The following is a 21581-nucleotide window of genomic DNA, read 5'->3' as shown; positions in this document are numbered from 1 at the left end:
TTTCTTAGAGATTTTCTATTTTGGGGGGGGTATTTACCCCCCCAAAATTGTTTGGGGGGGGGTAAATACCCCCTCCTGAATGGTTGGGGGTGCCGTAGGCACCCCCAGGGTAGGGGTAAATTTTAAATGGGGAGGGTAAAATGAAAAAAATTTGTTTGGGGGGGGGGTAATCGCCCCATTACCCCCCCCCCCCTTGGACGTCTATGATTGTCTTATCTTTTTAGATCCCTGTTCCCTTCCCCATGTTATAATATTTGCATAGTGTTTTATATCTGCAAAAAGGATGACAACATCCATTAGAACTACGGCAATTTTTAATTTTAATACTAATTATGCTCCATATTGAAAGGAATGTTGACAAAAAGTTTCAGCCTTCTATCTTTGATAGGAGCCGGAAAAATCACGTTTCCCCAAAAGCGTTTTAGACATACGGACAGACGGACATTTCGAATAATAGAGTGGCTTCGATACTAAAAAGACACCATATTATATAAATGAGACGGCATGTTCCATAGGCGTCCAAGGGGGGGGGTAATGGGCCATTTGGCACCCCCAAAATTTTGTGAACAATACCCCCCCCAAAAAAAAATTACCCCTACCTTGGGGGTGCCGTAGGCACCCCCAACGATTTTGGGGGGGTATTTACCCCCCCCAAACCATGTTGGGGGGGGGTATTTACCCCCCCCAAACCATGTTGGGGGGGGTAATTACCCCCCCCAAAATAAATGTTCTTTAAAAAAAAAATTTGGGGGGGGTATTTACCCCCCCCAAATTGAATGTTCTTTAAAAAAAAATTTTACTGATAGTTAATTTTAGGATAGGTTATATTGGTTTAGGTGATTGCCCCACATGGTTAAGCAATTGGCCCCCCGCAGGGGCTAGAAATAGGAGAGAAGCTTGTGTGAAAAAAACGAAGAAACGCCCCTTAAAGAGCGTTGCCACAGAAGGGACCATACCCCAATATAGTCCAACCAGTTAAAACAGTTCTTAACCATGATAACAAAAAATTTAATAGTTTGATCATGTTTTATTTGCTTGGGCCTTTATAAGGGCTAAAACCATCCCGGGGATCTATGATGTAATTGTAAAGCACTGAAGATTCCATAAAATAGATACCTAACTAAATTAAATATTTCATTAAATAATGAAAAAGAATTTCTATAGGCGATTTCTTTTGGGAGGATGTCAGGGTGTCTCAAAACTAGTTTAAAACTTACCAGGTCCTATAAGACGCTTCACTTTAAAGTATAATCATATTGGTTCATTGGTTAGTGAGTTAATTATTGTATTTTTATGTTCTAAAGAATGAGATACTACTATATATTTGAACTAGCGGCTTCGCCCCTAGCCTCTAGGGGCTTTGCCCCTAGAAAAAAATAATTTTCTGCACCAGCACCAGCAGCACCAGCTGCACCACCTGCACCAGCAGCACCAGCTGCACCAGCAGCACCAGGAGTATTTTTTTGGGGGGGGTAAATTTTCATTTTTGGGGGGGTTGGGGGTGTCCCACCCCCCAAGAAAATAGCTTAAAACCACCACAGGACCAGTAGGTATATTCCCTGAAGAGTAGAGCCCATTCGGTTCAGCGGTTACCGAGATCTTAAGCTTCAGACGGACAGACGGACAGACGGACAGACAGACGGACAGACATCGTTCTACTTTGTATTATAGATAGTAGTGGCGCCCTTAGCATCTAAGAACTCGTGTTTTCTAAAGGGTAAAAAGGGAGGAGAAAAATAGCCTAAAACCACTCAAAGGATTGACCTATAATAGTGTGGAACCATCATGGGATCTATGTGAAGCTTTCCTAAAAAGGAGAACTCAGTATTAAAAGTAATGAAATCTGAAGCTATAGTCAAATAAACCTTACTTACTACTTTATGTTATAGGATAGTACTTATTAACTTAATAGATTAGGTAGGTGCTTTTTTTACATAATTAAATTACCCCCCCCAAAAATTTTACCCCCGGGGTAAATTAGTTTGGGGGGGGTAATTACCCCCCCCAATCGAATTTTACCCCCGGGGTAAAAATTTTGGGGGCGGTAAAAAAAATTTCAGCGCGCTTCGCGCGCCATTTTACCCCCCCCAAACACGAATTACCCCCCCCCCTAAATTTTTTTACCCCCCCCAAAAAAAAAAGCTTGGACGCCCCTGGCATGTTCAATAATAAAATAAATGAACGATTGGGATATTTTTTTGTGTTGTAATAATGTGCGAATTTAATAATTAGAAGATGTGATACATGTGCAGAAATGAGGGCACACCCATAGATCTACATTTGGTGTTCTTTAATTCTCATAGAAATATATTTTGAAAATTAACCAAAATTCTGTTCAAAAATAAGTTTAGGTACAAGAAAAGACCAACAGCTTAAAAACATAGTTGAAATTTGAAAGTACTTTTATGGGAAATTAAATAATTATTGTTTAAATATTGAAGTTTATTGTCAGTCCTTGGTACTGGTATTTTAATTTTTGATAAGTGTTGGCACTTCAATTAGAAACCAACTTTTGAAAAAAACAAGTTCAATAAAGTTTTCTAGCCAACTTATTAAAAGTTATAAAGTTTTGGGTACCAGTGTAATTTACAATCCAATGTCCACTCCCTTCCTTATATTTGCTAATGTAAGCTTTAGTTGTTTTGATTGACTAAATGTAGTTGGTAAAGCTAGATGGATGGAATTAATCAATGTTGGCATCTTTCTAGATATACAAATCCATTATGGATACAATATATACATGGATCAAACATCTTTCTAGATATACCAATCCATAATGGATGTAATATATGCAATGCATTGATCAAATATCTTTCTAAAGATGTTAAAAAGCAATATTTTGAGGGAATGTCAGGGCAATTTTAAGATTCTAGCAAAACGATACTTTCTATTTATTAAATGTTTTATCCATATGTTATTATCCAATTTTTACTGTAGGTAAATGTTTGTGTGCATTGAACAAATGTAAATATTTTATGTATTCAATATTCATTTCCCAGATTTTCCCTAACGTCAAGTTTGCTCTGTAATCAAGTATTTTTCCAAAGTCAAATTGATATTGCTATATCCAATTACTAGCGGCTTCGCCCCTAGCCTCTAGGGGCTTTGCCCCAAGAGGTATAATTACATCTTCTATTACTTACCCAGCAGAACGGATCGCAAATTTTCGCACCTACCCAGCAGGAAAACATTTTCTCGTTTAAATAACGAATTCGCAAAATTCGTAAAAAAATAGTCTAATGTGTTCTCAGGAAAATTACTACTGGTGCTGCTCATAGTCTAATGTGTTCTCAAGAAAATATTTGTTTTGGGGGGGGGGGTAAATTTTCATTTTTGGGGGGGTTAGGGGTGTCCCACTTTATATTAGTATTAATGAATTCAATTAAAGGTTTGTGCTTTAAGAGTTGGAGACCTTGCATTTAAACAAAAGGGTGTATTTAACAGGTTTTAATACAAAAGTGCATTACCTTAAAGCGAATATTGAGAAAAAAGACCTCTAATTATTAAAAATGATCAAAATAATCATTTTGAATTTTCCTGTGCCTTAATTTTAATTTGTTTCAGAATAAGAAGAAGGTTTTTGTGCTTGACTATGCACTTTGAAAGAAACCGCCATATACAGCTTATACCAACAACGAATTTAATTCGGAATGAAAATCACGAAACCTATACATGATTTATCAGCTGTCGTTGGGTAACACATAGTAGAATTGACGACCTTTGACTTGTCCCCCGAATATTATTTTAGATTTGTTTCGCTTGTTGGTTATACCTTATTCCTGAATATCATGAAACAAAGACATGAAGAAGAACTGAATAGGATGTGGAGGATTTTCATTGTTAGGTAATGTAATCAATTATTAATACCTTTTACAATTAGACAATTAATTGTATAAGAAATACATCTTATTTATGTTATTATGTATTCATATAAATCTTTATAAACCAGTAGCGGCTTCACCCCCGAGAGGTATTGGGAAGTCCACCTCCTATTAAGAATCGTTGCAAAAAAAGGAAAAAAAGTTTTAGGGGGGATTTTTGTTTTTAAGGGGAGTAGGGGTGTCCCATCCTCCAAGTTACAATATAATCATAACAAACAATCTGATTCTATTCTGATTCATGTCACATTTGACTTGATTTGCCAGTTTGGTGCATAAATGTTTATAATTAAGTTAGGACTATGCACTAAAATCTACATAGTTTAGCTCGCATTTTGGACTTGAGGTGACAAACAAAACAACAAAGTAATGGTTCTCTTTTTCTATCAAGGTCTTTGAACAATGGGAACAAAGTAAGAATGTAGCATAACTAGAGGTTTTATTTTTTTGATTATTGATTAAATTTAGGGTAATCAATTTAAGACTCTTCTCCATCTACAGAGAGTATAAGGTTAGAAATCTAGGGGTCCTTTAATTAGTTTAACTGTAAAAATTCGACTTTTTTTATTTAAATCTTTGGTAGCTTTTGGTGTTTCGATTTACACTGAATCTAAATATGATTCTATGGTGGATTGGCTATTTAGCATCACATGCTGTATTGATGAAACACCATGCATTGGACATATGCATTCAGAATAAATAGGCATAAAATGGAATGCACAGTCACACTCACATTCAATGTGGTTAAGCGTCCATTTATGGATTTTCAAAGCCCTCTGGTTTTGATACATTGGTTTGCATCCCATTCAATTTAGTTTAAATTGGAAACATCAATATTCCATTTACATCTATTAGCTTTTATTAATAAATATACAGAATGGAGGGTGTGGGGGATGTTGGAATGTAAATTACACTGGTAAAAACTTATTGTTTTCTGAAAACTTTGGGTACTTTAATGTAGTTGTTGTTTCCAAAGTTGTCTTACCCCTTCAGAACCTAGATGAATAGGGCTTTAATTTGTATTGTAGCAGTGTTTTTTCATGAGGTATGGCAAACTACAAAATTATAGTTTTCTCTCTCAATTTCTTATTGAACATTAGAGTGTCCACCAAAGCGTGATTCAAAACTTGATATAAATGAATTAACTCTACTAAACAGAATCACACTGAACAAGTGTACATTAGTGCAACATTTGCACAATTCCAATAGTGTTAGAGTTCTGCAACTTGAAAAGGGATCTGTTTGGGAGTGGAAAAGTAAATACTTTTGCTTTGTTTCATTTTGTTTGAAGTTGAAACTACTTTGACTTGACTTGTTGTGCCCTGTAACATCTGTAGAATCTGTAGTTTGTGTTGTATAGTTTAGTGCATCATTGCACATTTTACCACAATTTCCTTTGTAATTAAGATTTAATACAAATATAATATACCTTAAATTAAGTTAATATATTAATAAATTCTTTAAAAACAATTTTTAAAGAATTCAATTGGAATCTTAAAGGATGATACAATCAACAATAAAATGAGGCACATTCTCAATGATGGTAACTTAATTTTATCATCTAAAGATTTAAACTATTGGTTGAAAAGTTAGAAAACTGTCAGTTTAAACCAACCATTAAAGATTTAATGAAAGTGCTAACTAAGGAGAGATTGTGTTTATAAACTTGAGTTCCAGTATTATTTACAGTACAAATTATTTTCCCTCCTTGGGTTTCAAAGATTCCAAGATGGCCTAATTGTTTGGTAGAGGTATAATTTAATTGAGAATTACATGAGGTTAAGTGAAGCACATTGTATGGATGTTTTAAAAAGTTTAATTATTGTAACTTAAAATCAATTTTGATTCAAAGTTGCAGAATAAAATTAAAAGATTTTATTTATTGAAACTGACCTAGGAAATAAGCCAGGAGTTTTTATGCAAATTTTAAGTCTTCTTAGAATCTTAAAATATAAAATAGTAAGGTTTTTGTTAGTCCATTAAGATATATCTTGCCATTGAACCCTGACTAAACTAAATAAGTTCACAATATTTATTTTAACCTGAATCTTAAATTCCTAATAAAAATTAACAAAAAAACAAAAACATTTTTCTTTCTATCTCTTTAACGAAACAAATTCTTTACAAAATTTTAGGATTCAACTTTCTTGTTGTTGAATATTCTATTTTCCTTGTTTTGTTTAAGTAAATTATTTAATGTCCTGGGGAATATTACAAAGCATTAATTATAATTGTGAACTTTTACAACAAAAAATACAAAAAAAACTTTATCAATGTAACTAATAATTTTAAGTATTTTTTTTGCTTATGGTTTTATCTAATAGAATAAATATAATCTATGTTAGTGAATTAACTTTAATTTTTAGGAGAATGCTATAGCCTATAAACAGGTGCATATATGAATGCTTTTATTAACATAATTGCAGAGTAGCCGGGATACAAAAACAGTTTCAGACGACAATATAATAATTTCAAGCTAAAAATTAGTTCATAGAAAAGTAAATATTACCAAGAATTAAGGTGTAAACAAAGAACAGTAATAGATACATTAAGTCTAGATACCCAATACAATAATTGAACCAATAGAAGCACAGTGTTTAAATAACGCAAAAATTATTATTAGTTAGAAAGTATACGAATTTTGGTACGAAATAGGAGTTACCTTTTATTTAATTTGTGTAAAAAGACATCTATAAATATTTGATTTTCTTAGGATAATTATGTCATTCACATTACTGGATCCAATAGAATGTGACTAGACATATAAAAACAAATGTCGTCTACTAGAAATTCCTTGAACAGTACGTATTCTTCAAATCTGATTGACTTTCTAGGTTAATAAATCTATTAAGTAAATAAGAAAATGGGGAATATTATATTACAAGAAAAATAATTATTCCGTCTGCCAGCCATTAACCTGAAGAAAAGTAGGTGAAAATACATACCAGCATAGCCCGAATCCGGTTAATTCCGCTGGATTAAAACCAGTTCTAGGCCATACTGTTTTTGTTTACATTAGTGATTACAACCAAGGTCTCACTATTTATATTTTATTTGCAATTATTGCAAAATTTTGTAACATTATGTATTTGTTTAAAAACAAAAATTATTTCGTGACTATTTTTTCTAGCCTTAAGTGAAAAATTATAGAGTCTGGATAAAAAGTCCCAAAGTTGGATTTAGAAACGTCATGCATAAAACAATGAGTCCTTAACTTTGTATATAGAATTTAATGATGTTTTGATATAAACAAAGCATGTAATATAAGGAGGGATTTAAATTAACTATTTTATTCGTTGACTTTTGAAATTTTATTGTTTCTTTTAAGCTTTTAATCTAATAATCTCAGTTTATAGAAGGGGATGATTTTGTCTATCGTGATTGGGGATGTATGCCAATCTATTGTTCATTGTCTTATCCACTAAGATCTCTGATTAAATAAAAACTTTACATAAATGAAGAAAAAAAATTTTCCTCGTAAATGTTCATCTAATAACCTCAGGCATTTTCGTAATTGGTAACGTGTCAACTATTGTCGATAACAAAGCCGTAAAAAAAAAATGATACTCACTGCTGCAATGTCAGGCGCTTGACACCAATGATACGAGTAGGGAGAATGTATTGGCCCATAAATAGGCGCAACTCATCACCATGCACAGTTATGACTTTCAGACAAAGGCCGTGCAATCAAAAGGTTGGTTGTCTAACGGGGGAATCTACGCTTTACACTGCAATTTTAAGACGCGGAGTATGTTTCAAGGTGCGGTGTGAGGTCCAGAACCCAAAGCGACACCAAGCCCCCAGAGGTCAATCCTGATAATTGTTCCTGTCTTGTTTATTTATTTACCTACTCTTTTTCATTAGGGTTGATTGTTATATAAATGGTGAGAATATTCTTACATATTAAGTCTATGTTTGTTTTTGTTCTATGCTTTATTTGGTGTATATTAGTAGTCATACAAAACCAAACTATTTTTATTTATGCAATAGGAGTAATAATATGAAAAAAGAGCTATAGTTATAAAAAAAAACTATCAATAAACAAGGAAGATTTTGTTATTTATTAACAATCTGTCCTTATAATGAAGTTTTAAAAAGGAAAAAGAAAAATTGGGTTTGGTCCCTTTCGTGACAACGCTTCTAAAGGGGCTTTTATTCGTATATTCATAGTAGATTTTCTCCTATTTCTAGCACCTGCGGAGCTAATTGCCAAACCCTGCGGGGCAATCACCTAACCTAATATAACCTATCAAAAGCTACGACGAAACGCTCCTTAAGAGGCGTTGTTACAAAAGGGACTATACCCGAAATATTTTGCTTCAATGTAAAAATACCGATAATTAATTTATCTCTCCCAATCAAGAAACCTTTTCTAATTTTCTTCTCATATTAGGAACCTCCAATATTTATCTATCTATCTATCTGTAGTATATCAAAAGCGAAGCTTTTCTATAATTAGGGTCGGTCCGTCCGTACGTCCGTCCGTACGTCCGTCACGGGTAGCTTTATTCGTTAATTTAGACATGTTAGAATTGTCCTATCGATTTCAAATTTTGCATGGTGATTCCTTTAGTAGTTAGGTAAGATTTAGAAAGCGTAGCAACTCTATAATCATTACCAAAATGTCCGTACGTCCATTTTAAACATATTGATTTTTTTACTTTTTTAAATAGCTTTTTTCGTTATTTTAGGCATGTTAGAATTGTCCTATAGATTTTAAATTTTGCATGGTGATTCCTGTAATAGTTAGGTACGAGTTAGAAAGCGTAGCAACTCTATAATCATTACCAGAATGTCCGTACGTCCATTTTAAACATGTTGTTTTTTTAACAACAAATTTGTATGTGACCTAATTATCCGATTGGTCTGATTTATGGTATACTGATTCCTGGGACAACAAAGTACAATATTATAAGCGAAGCAACTCTATAATCAAGTCCTAAAAATGTAAGTATGTCCATAATCATTATCCTGTAGCAAGCAGTTTTTCAACAACTTTACTTGCAATTTTGCTTTGACTCTTATACATTCGCATTCTTATTATTCCGTTCTGACATTATACAAGTGTTAATGTCCGTTTGTCCTACCGTTTCAGAGCTTCGCTTTTATGGATGTTGTCATCCTTGTTTTTATCTATATGTTATACTAGCGGCTACGCCCCCAGAGGCCTTTGTTGAATCCCAAAATACTTTTTTTTATTAAAAAAAAGTTTAATAAACTCTATTTTTTTAGTTTTTCTAAATATTTTTGGGGGGAAGGGGAATTTTTTCTAGGGTTAGTTTCAATTACAGAAAGGGGTAATTTAATTGAGCATAAATAAGAATGTATATCAATTAGTATCCAATGTGTTATCTTTCTATTCATATATTATGCGTGTACAAGTACTCTACAGATAAACTTCCAGTATTGGTATTGCACCTACTTAAGTTTATAATTATTGTCGAATCATTCATCCATCTGATTAACAATCTTTCTAGTTTTTTTGTCAGAATATTTTTCTTCTATGTGTGTGGGGCCATTATTTCTTAGTGTTTGGACCTAAGTAGTCATGGAGCAGGACGAGACACTCTTTAAAAGTCACTAGGGCTATCAAGCTCCACGCTCAAGTACAAGTACTTGACCCGCTGTCTCAAGGGAGCTACTCTCGCCGAGTATGGCAGGTGTCCTAAATTAAGTAACCGTAAAGAATGACGCTCTCTTCAGAGGAGATTTGGATAAGGGTTGTACAGGTATTATGTACGTGACTATTAAGAATCTAAACCACTCAATAATCTCCCTTCTTACACAACCAGTGGAAGTTGTGTGAATGTATTCTTACTGAGAAATTTGAGTTGCCACATGGGGAATTGAACTCAAACTATCACAACCGTGAATCAGTGCGTTACCACTGATCTACGACGCTTTAAATTTTTACAATAATGAGGCGTAGCCCCCAGAGGTCAAAGGCGAAGCCACTAGTGTATGTATTTGTAATATCCCTACAAACTATTAATCTAAGTGTATAGTATCTTTTTAATGTAAATGTTATATAATGATATTTAACTCCCCTGGGTATATTTAGCATCAAACATTCATTAAAACATACATAAATATATTTAGAAAAAAACATTGACTTTCTTTCAGATTAAATAAACACTTTAAATATTTTTAAACAATGAAAAGCGATACTCTATTATGGTTTGGAAATATAGAACTATGTTTAGTTTATAACATTTCAAATTACTAAAAACTATAGAGTTCTCCTTTTTAGGGGAGCTTAACAAAGGTTCCGGGATGGTTTTAGGCCATTTTTTTAAAGATATAAACCTTAGAATTGATTTAGGCTATTCCCCTTTAGTTTGGAGCATAGTGTTTAGTAAAGTAAAGTACCAAAGCATATTTTTAAAAACTTTACTTAAGTTTCATAATTTTTTTCAATCGATAAATTAATACATGGATGTTGAACCAGATTTTTATGTACTCCAGTAATCCACCCCTTTTATCCCTTCCCCTCCACTCCTACAGAAAGAACGTACTGACCAATAATTGAGGTCCAAATTAGCAAGCTAAATTGACGACAATTTTCCCCTGTCTGTCAATATATCCACGTATATCCTATATCTATTTTTTCACGATTAATCAACTATCTATCTATCCTCTAGTCCCTGCGTTTTAATATACATCTAATTATGGTATAATAGCACCACTCTGTGTAGAATAGTTAAATTAACATAAATTAGGTTGACCTCATTATTATAAACTCAGAGACGTTATTCCAGGGAGTAAGGGAGGGGACAATGGGTAATTAATTCAATTTAAGAGGGTTCGCTGAAAAGCAACGGAAACCAGATTTTTCAAGAAAATTTTACCAAAATTGTAAGGGGATCATGGTAACCTAATTTAGAACAAAATTAGTTCTAAGAAAAAAATCATTTACTTGAAAATTAAATTATCAACACATCACAATGTAGTAAACATTCTGTAATTAATCACTAGAAAAATCTTGTTTAGAATTACCTCAACCCTTCTAATATATTTATAACTGACCCCAAAATTCAAGCGGTTCTTAGATTATTCAATACATAAAAATCACAGTAGAGTTTCTATACTTGAAAAGACATTTTCTTGGGAAAAAATATTTGTTAAAACCAGCGATAAATAACAAACTTTTCTGTCTGCATATTCAAAACTAGCTCAGCTAGTTAGCGGGGCATTGATGCGCAAGTCCCCAAAATCAGTAAGAATCTGCTGTATTCGTGCACATTCCCTTTAAGCCAGTCCCCAAAGTCTGAGACTACTTAAAAATTGAATATTCGATCCATTGTCCCCTCCCTTACTCCCTGCGTTATTCACAAGAAAATAAAACAAAATTCCATTCTTTTACAAACTGTAAAATACATACACAAGAAAACAAGGATGACAACATCTATAAGTAGCGAAGCACAAAAACCTCGTTGATAATATAATAAGCATAAATAGATTTAAAGAATATTTGTTAAAATCAAGAATAGACCGTCATGGATGTTTCATAGTTGATTGGAATCTTGTCAAAAAGTTTCAGCCTTCTATCTTTCATAGGAGCCGAGAAAACGTTCTACCACTACGTGTCTAACTGACAGACAGATGGACATTTCGTATTATAGAGTTGCTTTGCTACAAAAAATGCTAATTTTTTAAACAAGTATACCTATGCGCAACAATTATTTAATACAACAATAATGTATCATACAGTATTAATTGAGAAAATTGAGTATGTTACCTGTTCGTCTCCTTGAACTGAGACATAATCCCATTTTCCCGCCAAAATCTTCTTTAAATTATTAAGCGCGTCCATCTCATAATCCTGAAAGTTTCAGATTATATTAGAAATTTACATTATCATTTAGGGTGCTTCTAAAGTTTTACAAATAAATTTACAACTAAAGCATTTTTTGTGGTGTCAAATTAAGGTTGCAATTTTAGAAATAAATATATGCGATTGTATAGGGATTATTTGAGGACCATCAACATTTATGAATAAAGCTATAATCATAAACATCTATTTTTCCTCTTGAATTTAGGATAGTTTTACTGGAACTTTTAAAAAGTACTATGAACTTTTCCTAACTTTATACAGTATATTTCAAATAAATCATGTATTGCAATTCTAGATACTTTCCTTTAAAGTGCATATTTTGAAATAAATTCAAAAACAGTGAGGGCACTGGGTATTTTTTTTCATGAGTTTACGCTTTTTCTTTAGGTCAGTTTATATTGGATACAGGGTAGCCCCGCAGGGTTAAGACAACGCAGAGTTAGAGCATATTGGCATAAAAAAAACTACCCCTACCCCCTTTAAATTTAATCCATTTGGAGAAAAAAAATAAGGGGGAGGGGTTCTATGATCGCTGGACACTTTCAGGGAAATCACCAAAAAAGAAAATTGTCTCCATCCTGCAGGCAATTACTTACCGGAAGTCCAGGTTCAAGTCCGTGTATGTTGCGTCTGCGTTGTGCCCGTTTGTACAGATAGATGGCATACTCAATATTATCCGGAGTGTGGTGTTGACTCGGCCAGTAATAGGGACTCTAAAATATCAAGCAGCATTGAAATCAGGTTGGCCGGCCAGGGGTCGTTGGATTGCATATTACACTTGTAACTAAAGTTTTATTAGATTGTCATCTTATTCGGTAACTAAAAAGTTTTATTTTTTGTAAATCTTGATTTGTTCATTATAGTTTAGAGTGTACAATTTTTAACTAATAAATTTAATCTACAAAAGGGATTATTTTTTTTATCATTGGGATTGTACACCAATTTATCATCATATCTTTGGCAGGGGGGGGGGGGAGGAGGTTAGGTAAATAACAGCAATACAATTATCCTTAGAAACCCCCCCCCCAAAAAAAAAAAAAAAAAATATTCGGAGAAGGGGGAAGAAAAGAACTTACAAAAATCCTTACAGAGAAAAAAAAGCATAGGCTAAAGCGATTCCAACAAAATCAAAATATAATAAAATTTTTAATAATTTTAAGATTACAATTTTCATTGAATTTGTTATTAATATGTTAATATAAAAGTACAATGTTTATACTTCTTAATTATACAATACATATAGTAAGAGGAATAATATGTGTATCTAAAATAAATATAAAAATAGTAAATCTGAAAGAAAGACTATTATCCCTGTATACATATTTGCTGATGTAGTGGCATTATTATGTATTACACATGGTTAAGTTGTGGGTACTTGGGAAACAATATTGCTGGATTAAGGATTTATTCCACAGTATCAATGTTTTACATTTTCTGCTGAATCAAGATTTTTTGGAAAATATCACAAGAAAAACTTTAGCCAGGATTGTACCTTTTAATCTTTAAATAAAGAAAAAATATGAGTTTAAAATAGATTTTCTCCAAAACAGAGAGATAGGGGACAATGGGCTGTTTATAACGTTAGTCCCCAAAGTTTTTTATTAATGTTTTCTTATTAATTGGCTTAACAACTTTGGAGACTTTTAATTAATTTTGATTGTTTTTTTTTTAAGACGAGAGTCCATATGTTCAAATCACTACTTGTAATCTACAGAAGGGATAATTTTGTATATGAACATTGGGGATGTATACATCAATTTATCGGATATTGTTTTATCCCTCAGATCCATGAGGCCTCTTGAAGACTTATTTTGACTGCTTTTTTAGTTTTTTTTTTGAGGGGTTGTGACAAAATTATAACTATACAGATTAACAAATAATATCTGTCTTAACCCCTTTTTTTCAATTTATAACATCTAGCGCAATGGTTGAGATTACCACCATCTAAATTAAAGGTCCCTTAGACAAAGGACACAATAACTTAAGTAAACAAATAATATTTGAGGAAAAGAAGAGAGAAAAAGGACTATATGTATAATATTTGTGCAATGATCCGAATTATTATTCACTGGTTCACTATTATCATATTTATATAACACAAAAAGTTATTTTGGAAAAGCAATCATCGACGATTTTGTCCTGTTAAAGGCTTTTGGCTTTTTTTATTAGTTAAGAAAAATAGTTATTTCTCGCATCGTATTATAAACAGCTTTCCGCGGATATAATTATAGAATGTACAATTATAAGATTAAAACCAGTTTTTTAGCCCCGAGGTGCCGAAGGCGCGGGCTAAAAAAACTGGTTTTAATCTTATGATTGTACATTTTTATATTCGTAGAATATTCATTTTTCGTATAGATGAGAACCGGTTCTTATCCACCGGATTCGAATAAATACGAGAAATATGTTTATATGTTTTTTTCCAGGAAGGAAGGGTTAGGGGACATTGGACTAGGAACCCAGATTTATAAGCACGTTATCTAAATGGCTGGCTCAAAAACCTTTTTTTATTTGTTGGTTCCAAATAGTAGAGTTTAAAGTTTTCAACCAAACCTTTTAATCTATACAAGGGGTTATTTTTCTTATCGTCACTTGGGATATATATTAATTTATCATCCATTATCTTATCCCTTAAGATATTATATTAAAAAAACTGCATTTTATATGTTGATCTAAAGCCAAATATTTCAGCAATATTTGAAAACAAAAATAAACATGAATGGAGAGTCAATAAAATAAATGTAATTCATTGCAATGTTGGAATAAAATTTAGAAATGTTTTCTGAGATGGGTTTTTAAAAGATGCCGCGTTTTTTCTCGACATTTTTTACGCTGTGAATAGCAAGCGCGGCATTCGCGAAATCTAAACAGAGAATACAACTTAAGAATTCAAAATTTAAAAATTATTATTTTAGCCATTTGTATAATGTCTAATATAGCTCTAAAAAGATATATTAATTAATATGCAGCAAAAATGGATTTAAGATAATTTGTTTTTCTTTTAAAAAGGCTGTACCAACAAAAGCGAAATAATTAAATAAATAATTGTATACTCTGTTTAGATTTCGCGAATGCCGCGCTTGTTATTCATAGCGTAAAAAATGTCGATAAAAAACGCGGCATCTTTTAAAAACCCATCTCTGTAGTTGAAATGTTTGGTTGTGTTTGTGTAGTATCAGGGATCTTCAGGGATAAGACAATGGTGGATAAATTGATGTACATCCTCAATGTTGATCCACAAATTAACATCTTCTTATAAACTTTAAGAATTATTCATTGAAAAGTTTGCACACTAACAGCTTGAACCAAACAATCAACCTTTAATATAGTACCCAAAAATTTGAGAATGAAATAAGGGGAATTTAAGGGAAATGACAATTGGCGATAATTTTAAATATATCCCTAATTTTGACAGATATTTTTACCCTTTCAGTAAATCAATATTATTGGTTTGGACGCTGCTATTTTAAACCAAAAAACAAGCTTAATAAAAAATACCCAAAGTTTTTGAGCCAGCAAATACTAAAACGTAGTTTTAAAACTTTGGGTACCATTATAAATTATAGTCCCATGTCCTCTTCCTCCCTGATGTGTATGCAATTCATTTTATTGCTTTTCAACATTATATTTGGGTTTAGTTTTATAGCTATTTGCCAGTCACAAAGATATAGATTTAGAAAAAATTATGTCAAAATTTAATTCTTATGTTATGTCAAATTCATTAAAAACAAAAACTTAATATGATAATTTGGATATAGTCCCTTTCGTGGCAACGCCTCTTAAGGGGCGTTTCGTCATATTTTCACATTACATTTTATAGGTTATTTTAGTTTAGGTTAAGTTTGGTTAGGTGATTGCCCTGCATGGTTAGGCAATTGGCCCGGCAGGGTTAGAGCCAACAGCAGGGGCTGGAAATAGTGGAAAAGCTACTGTTTAAATAAGAGGCGTTGCCACGAAAGGTAATATACCTAAAATTTGTAATTTTAGACAATTATTTAATTTTTTAAACGAATCCCTATTTCTATTCCTGGTATTGTTTATTTTATTACTATGGGATTAAATAAATGTACTACATCCATAAAGAACTGTCATTTCAAATATATAAAATGGAATTTTTTAATTTTTCAAGTCTTATTTAAAACAGGCTTTTGGTTTTGTTGTAAATGAAAAGGGGTTCCTGGACAAACACAAGAGTGACAAACGTCTAAGTGGACAAACGCAGGAGTGACAAACGTCAAAGTGGACAAACACAAAAGGAGTGTCTAAAATTATTAAGTTAGTTAAGTATTTCTATAAAGGTTAGGTTAAGTTAACTGCATTTGTCCTAGGACCTGTAAAGGACGTACGTACATCCCAAAGGTAAGGCTTATAACATGTTTATTTTATATCATAGAAATGAATCAATGTAGATAATTGGCATATTACAAAAAAAATATTAGAATAAGATAAATGAATAAGAGAAATTTGATACAAAATGGCAATTATAATGATATAAATAATAAATGTACGACATAACCAATATAAGATAGTACGAACTATGAATACATAGTAACACAATCTAATGTACTTTTAATGTACTATTTTGGTATTTATACAACAAACGGTTAAGCCCCTAGAATCTAGGGGCTATGTGTTCAAAGGGGAAGAAGGAATAAAAAAATAGCTTAAAACCATCCAAAGAATTAAATTTGGAAATATAATAGTCTCTAAGAATCACAGGACCTATGTGAAGCTTACTTAAAATAGAAATCCTAATTGGTTCAGTAGTTATTGAGATAATAAGCTTTAGACAAAAAAACTCGAACTACTTCATATTATTATTATAGGATAATATAGAACAATAAGTAAAAATTTATTGATTTTAATTCTGTAATTATAGTATGTATTTCTAATTTTCAAGATTGAAAATGATTAAAGTCAAGTTCTAAATCATATATTAACATATAAGTTAAATCATATCATTATTCTTTTTAAACCTAATTATGTAATGAGGGGGGGATGTATTTTTGTGTTTCTATCTAGAAGCAGTTGATAACTTGATAGTGCCTAATAAAAAAATGAGGTCATACAATACAAATGATCAATGTAATTGACCAATGGTAAAATGTATACTGGCCTATCACTGGTCATCTGTTTTGTATGAAATCATTTTTCATTAGGCAATATCAACTGTTTCTTCAATCTATGTATTATTATCTTATTGTATATTTGCATTTGATATTATATTTGTATACATTCTTAACGAGTAGTATATACAAAATGACAGGCATTACTTACTATGGATGTTAAGTAAGTAAGATTGATTACCATACAACTGTAGTATATTTATAACGGTAGAGTAAGTCAATATTATGTTCTATTTATATATATTATGTTATTTGATTGTTATAAATAAGTAGCTTATACAATGCTACTTTGTTCCTTTTTTTAGTAGCGAAGCTACTCTATGATTTACTTTGTATATTCGTCCGTCGGGCATTCCGTAACGCTTGGTGGGAAAAAAAATTTCTCAGCTGTTATATGCTAAACTAGACAAATATATATCTAAAATAAATACAGATGTTGTCATTCTTGTTTGAAAATAGCAACGCATGGACATGGCCTTGTTATAAAATAGCTGTGCTTATAAGAAAAGGAAATAATCGTACCTGGAATCTGTACAGTGAGCTGTCATCCTTCACCAGCAAATTCTTTTGTTCGTTCACAGGAAAGTAATACCCAAATTGGCACAACAGGTTAGCCAGATGTACAGCCTCTACTGCTGAATTAAAAACAGATTAGCCAGATGTACAACCTCTACTGCTGAATAAAAACAGGTTAGCCAGATGTACAGCCTCTACTGCTGAATAAAAACAGGTTAGCCAGATGTACAGCCTCTACTGCTGAATAAAAACAGGTTAGCCAGATGTACAGCCTTTACTGCTGAATCAAAACAGCCTCTACTGCTGAATAAAAACAGGTTAGCCAGATGTACAGCCTCTACAGCTGAATAAAAACAGGTTAGCCAGATGTACAGCCTCTACTGCTGAATAAAAACAGGTTAGCCAGATGTACAGCCTCTACAGCTGAATAAAAACAGGTTAGCCAGATGTATAGCCTCTACTGCTGAATAAAAACAGGTTAGGCTGATGTAATTGTAAAGCCTCTACTAATGAATCAAAACTGGTTAGCCAGATGTTCAGCCTCTACTGCTGAATAAAAACAGGTTAGCCAGATGTACAGCCTCTACAGCTGAATAAAAACAGGTTAGCCAGATGTACAGCCTCTACAGCTGAATTAAAACAGATTAGCCAGATGTACATTAATGGATATAATTATGACTTAAAAAACTAAACTCTCAAAGATTTACCAGACTTTTCTAATCGTTAGAATGTTTATTTATTTCTTCTATTAAATGCTTTGCTACGATCAAACTGTATTAAATTCACCATGTGCAAAAATATGCTATATCAGTAAACATTTTAAATTATTGAATTCAAGGACGTACAAACTTGTTTTTGATAATTAGGTTTTTTGAGGATTGGTATTAAAAGATGAATACCCAAAAAAAATAGTTTGAAATTTTTAAAATAAGTAAAACAAATTTAGAGTTGGGATATTAGTCCCATTTCCCTCCCCCTAAGACGTCCTTGATTGGGGTTTAAAAACTAAAATAATAATGACAAAACTTTGTGCTATTTAAATCTTTTTACATAAGTGTTTAATTTAAATGTGAAAAAGTTAATCTAGGATATAATCTAGGATGGGGATTTTAAAATGGAAAAATAGGTCAAAGTATTTTGTATATGATCTTTTAAAATTCTATGTATGTATGTCTATATTGAAACAACTTCCTTCCCCATAAATAAAATTTTTAATATTTCATTATATATTTTTAAATCCTGTATTTAGCACGGGATTTGTCGTATTTTTACAGTAGCTTTTGATAGGTTATTTTTGGTTAGGTAAATGTTAATGATTGCCCCACATGGAGGAAATAGGCCCCGAAGTGTCTAGAAATTGGAGAAAAGCTACTGTGAAAAAACGACAAAACCCGCTACTTCTTTTTCTTTCCATGATCCATTTTTTTATTGATAATTTGTCTTATTTCTTTGACCGCGAAAAGGCAAAAACTAAAAAAAGAATTTCCAACAAAAAAAGGAGAAGAAAGTCAAACGAATTGACGTCAAGAGATTATCAAGATATAAATCTATTGTGAGCCATACTCGGCAATGGATGTATAATTACTTGGATCTTACACCAGATTTTATTATCTTTAATAAAGTGAACTCTGAAGCAGGCTAACATACAGTTCTCCAGTATCCCCCTCATTTTCCCCATCCTCTTTCCTCCTACTGGATAAACGGCCCAGCTAATAAATGCGGGGGGAAATTGCAACCTAAATTGACGACAATTTTTCTCCTGTTATATCATCCACATATATTCTACATCCATTTACTCGTCAGGCTAATAATAAAATGCGTTTTTAAATCCATTATCAGTTCTTTTTTTTCTACGTAAGACCATCTACGTAATTTTACATGAATAAAGTCGCATTTTTTTCATTTAAAAATTAAACATTAATTTTTTTGCCAAGGTTAGAAACTTATTAACGACTGTGACTTCTAACTATGTCCCTCTGTTTTTTTATTTATTAGGTAAGATTGAGTAGGATATAGTCAACCTCAAGGGTTTGTTAATCCAATTACGTTTTAAATGATATCTGACTTAAAAATCTTAATTTGTATTTGACCCCTGTACATGTGCAGAATATGATTAACACAATTAAATAATGTTAATCTATCTAATTAAAACTAAAAACCGTAGCTTCATACATAGCGCATTAGTTCATCGTCGGGGATGGAATGGGATCGAGTCTCGGCTAAAAACCGTATCAAAACTAAATACGTTAAAATTTACTTCAAGTCAAAGATCGTGCAATCAAAGAATTAGTTGTCTGGTTGGTGTTACCTTACTTAATACCCTCGGCGATTAAGCTGGCTACACTGCAATAATTCATAACAGAGTATGTTCAAGGTGGCTTGGAAATGACTTGTACCTAAAGGTAGCTGGAAAAAGTGCCTCAAAAATTAGCCATATGATGTCATAAAAATGAGGGAGAGGAAAAGAAGTGGGAAAGAAAACCCCTAAAATGTAGATGGATAATCGCTCATTTTATGACCTCACAAGACTGATTTTTGAGAAACTTTGTCCAGCTACACCTAAAGCGACGCCTAGCCCCCAATAGGTCCTCATGAAATTAAAACTAATACTCACGTGAATCTTCAATACAGAGTCTGTCCATCAACCACTCAATCAAATCATAACCTGAAATAAAAACAAATTAAAATCATCCTATCCAATTCTATCCAATTCAAACTTTAAAATTTTAACATTATTCAAGAAATATGTTGTCATCTTCTTGACCCTTCTTCATATATCTTTTTAATCGCCTTGAAATGGAATATTTATTTATTTAACTTTCCGCGGATATTACAAATAAAAAAACTATTAAAACCACGTTTGTTAGCACCTAGGGTCCGAAGGTTCGGGTTAAACTTTTATTAATATCATGATATTTATTTCAGTAATCGTGGAAAATTGTCTCTAATACGATGCTGTACATGATTTTTCAGTTTGGCTGAGAACCAGTTCCAATCCTGCGGATATTAATTGAATTCGAAGCTATAGTGGAAAATGAATTATGTAAACTTTAGAGAGAAAGATTAATTATTTCAATGTTTATTATCTTTTACCTCTTAAGGTTAAGTTGAATTTGATGAGTGAATAGTTAAATAGAATATTAAGATTGAAATGATGTAATTGTTTTTGTCGGATTCGAGCCTGGACAACACTACGTCATGCTAGAGACGTTAAAAATTAAACCTACTGATGATATGTCAGGCGCGTGACATTAATAGTAAGTAATGTGTGAAATGCCTTGACCCATAAACAGGTCGTTACCATACACAGTTGGGACTTACAAAAAAAGGGTCAAAGGGATGGTTTTCTAAACCGGGCGAATGGACGCTTTCTACCGCAACTCTAAAACGCGGAGCGACACAAAGCCCCTTAGAGGTCATCAAAAAAAAACTGTTTAGTCATAGTTATTGGCGCTTTCCCACAAAGTACCTTGTTGAGCTCTGATAAAAAATAATAAGACATTTAAATCATGAGATGTAAAGATTAAAGGTGGTGAGAGAATAAGAGAAAGATGTATAAACATGTTTATTTACTCAAGCTAGGATATATAGAAATCATGGATATAGGGATAGTAAACATGTATATTTACTCAAGCTAGGATATATAGAAATCATGGATATAGGGATAGTAAACATATATATTTACTCAAGCTAGGATATATAGAAATCATGGATATAGGGATAGTAAACATATATATTTACTCAAGCTAGGATATATAGAAATCATGGATATAGGGATAGTAAACATATATATTTACTCAAGCTAGGATATATAGAAATCATGGATATAGGGATAGTAAACATATATATTTACTCAAGCTAGGATATATAGAAATCATGGATATAGGGATAGTAAACATATATATTTACTCAAGCTAGGATATATAGAAATCATGGATATAGGGATAGTAAACATATATATTTACTCAAGCTAGGATATATAGAAATCATGGATATAGGGATAGTAAACATATATATTTACTCAAGCTAGGATATATAGAAATCATGGATATAGGGATAGTAAACATATATATTTACTCAAGCTAGGATATATAGAAATCATGGATATAGGGATAGTAAACATATATATTTACTCAAGCTAGGATATATAGAAATCATGGATATAGGGATAGTAAACATATATATTTACTCAAGCTAGGATATATAGAAATCATGGATATAGGGATA

The 21581-nt window shown here is 32.2% G+C and overlaps 2 protein-coding genes across 7 annotated transcripts in view; one reads left to right on the top strand and one right to left on the bottom strand.

Annotated features, from left to right (window-relative positions):
* The window catches only part of barr (non-SMC condensin I complex subunit H), a 224848-nt gene that overhangs the window by 114865 nt on the left and 88402 nt on the right, over positions 1 to 21581 (top strand). The window lies entirely within an intron of this gene.
* Positions 1 to 21581, bottom strand: part of LOC145325999 (regulator of G-protein signaling 9-like) — an 84227-nt gene that overhangs the window by 42367 nt on the left and 20279 nt on the right. For 5 of the 6 annotated variants that reach the window (XM_080169066.1, XM_080169064.1, XM_080169062.1 and 2 more), the window contains exons 6-9: positions 19969 to 20019; positions 17361 to 17473; positions 12309 to 12425; positions 11617 to 11700 (exon numbers count right to left, since the gene is read on the bottom strand). In XM_080169066.1, the coding sequence (XP_080025192.1) occupies positions 11617 to 11700; positions 12309 to 12425; positions 17361 to 17473; positions 19969 to 20019 (365 nt within the window). The remainder of the gene's footprint in view (positions 1 to 11616; positions 11701 to 12308; positions 12426 to 17360; positions 17474 to 19968; positions 20020 to 21581) is intronic. The other variant, XM_080169067.1, reaches the window with a different exon arrangement.

This window comes from Acartia tonsa, chromosome 8, assembly GCF_053477335.1.
Source record: "Acartia tonsa isolate MP-2025a chromosome 8, ASM5347733v1, whole genome shotgun sequence".
Taxonomy (NCBI): domain Eukaryota; kingdom Metazoa; phylum Arthropoda; class Copepoda; order Calanoida; family Acartiidae; genus Acartia; species Acartia tonsa.
This window is presented reverse-complemented; position numbering and strand designations above follow the sequence as displayed.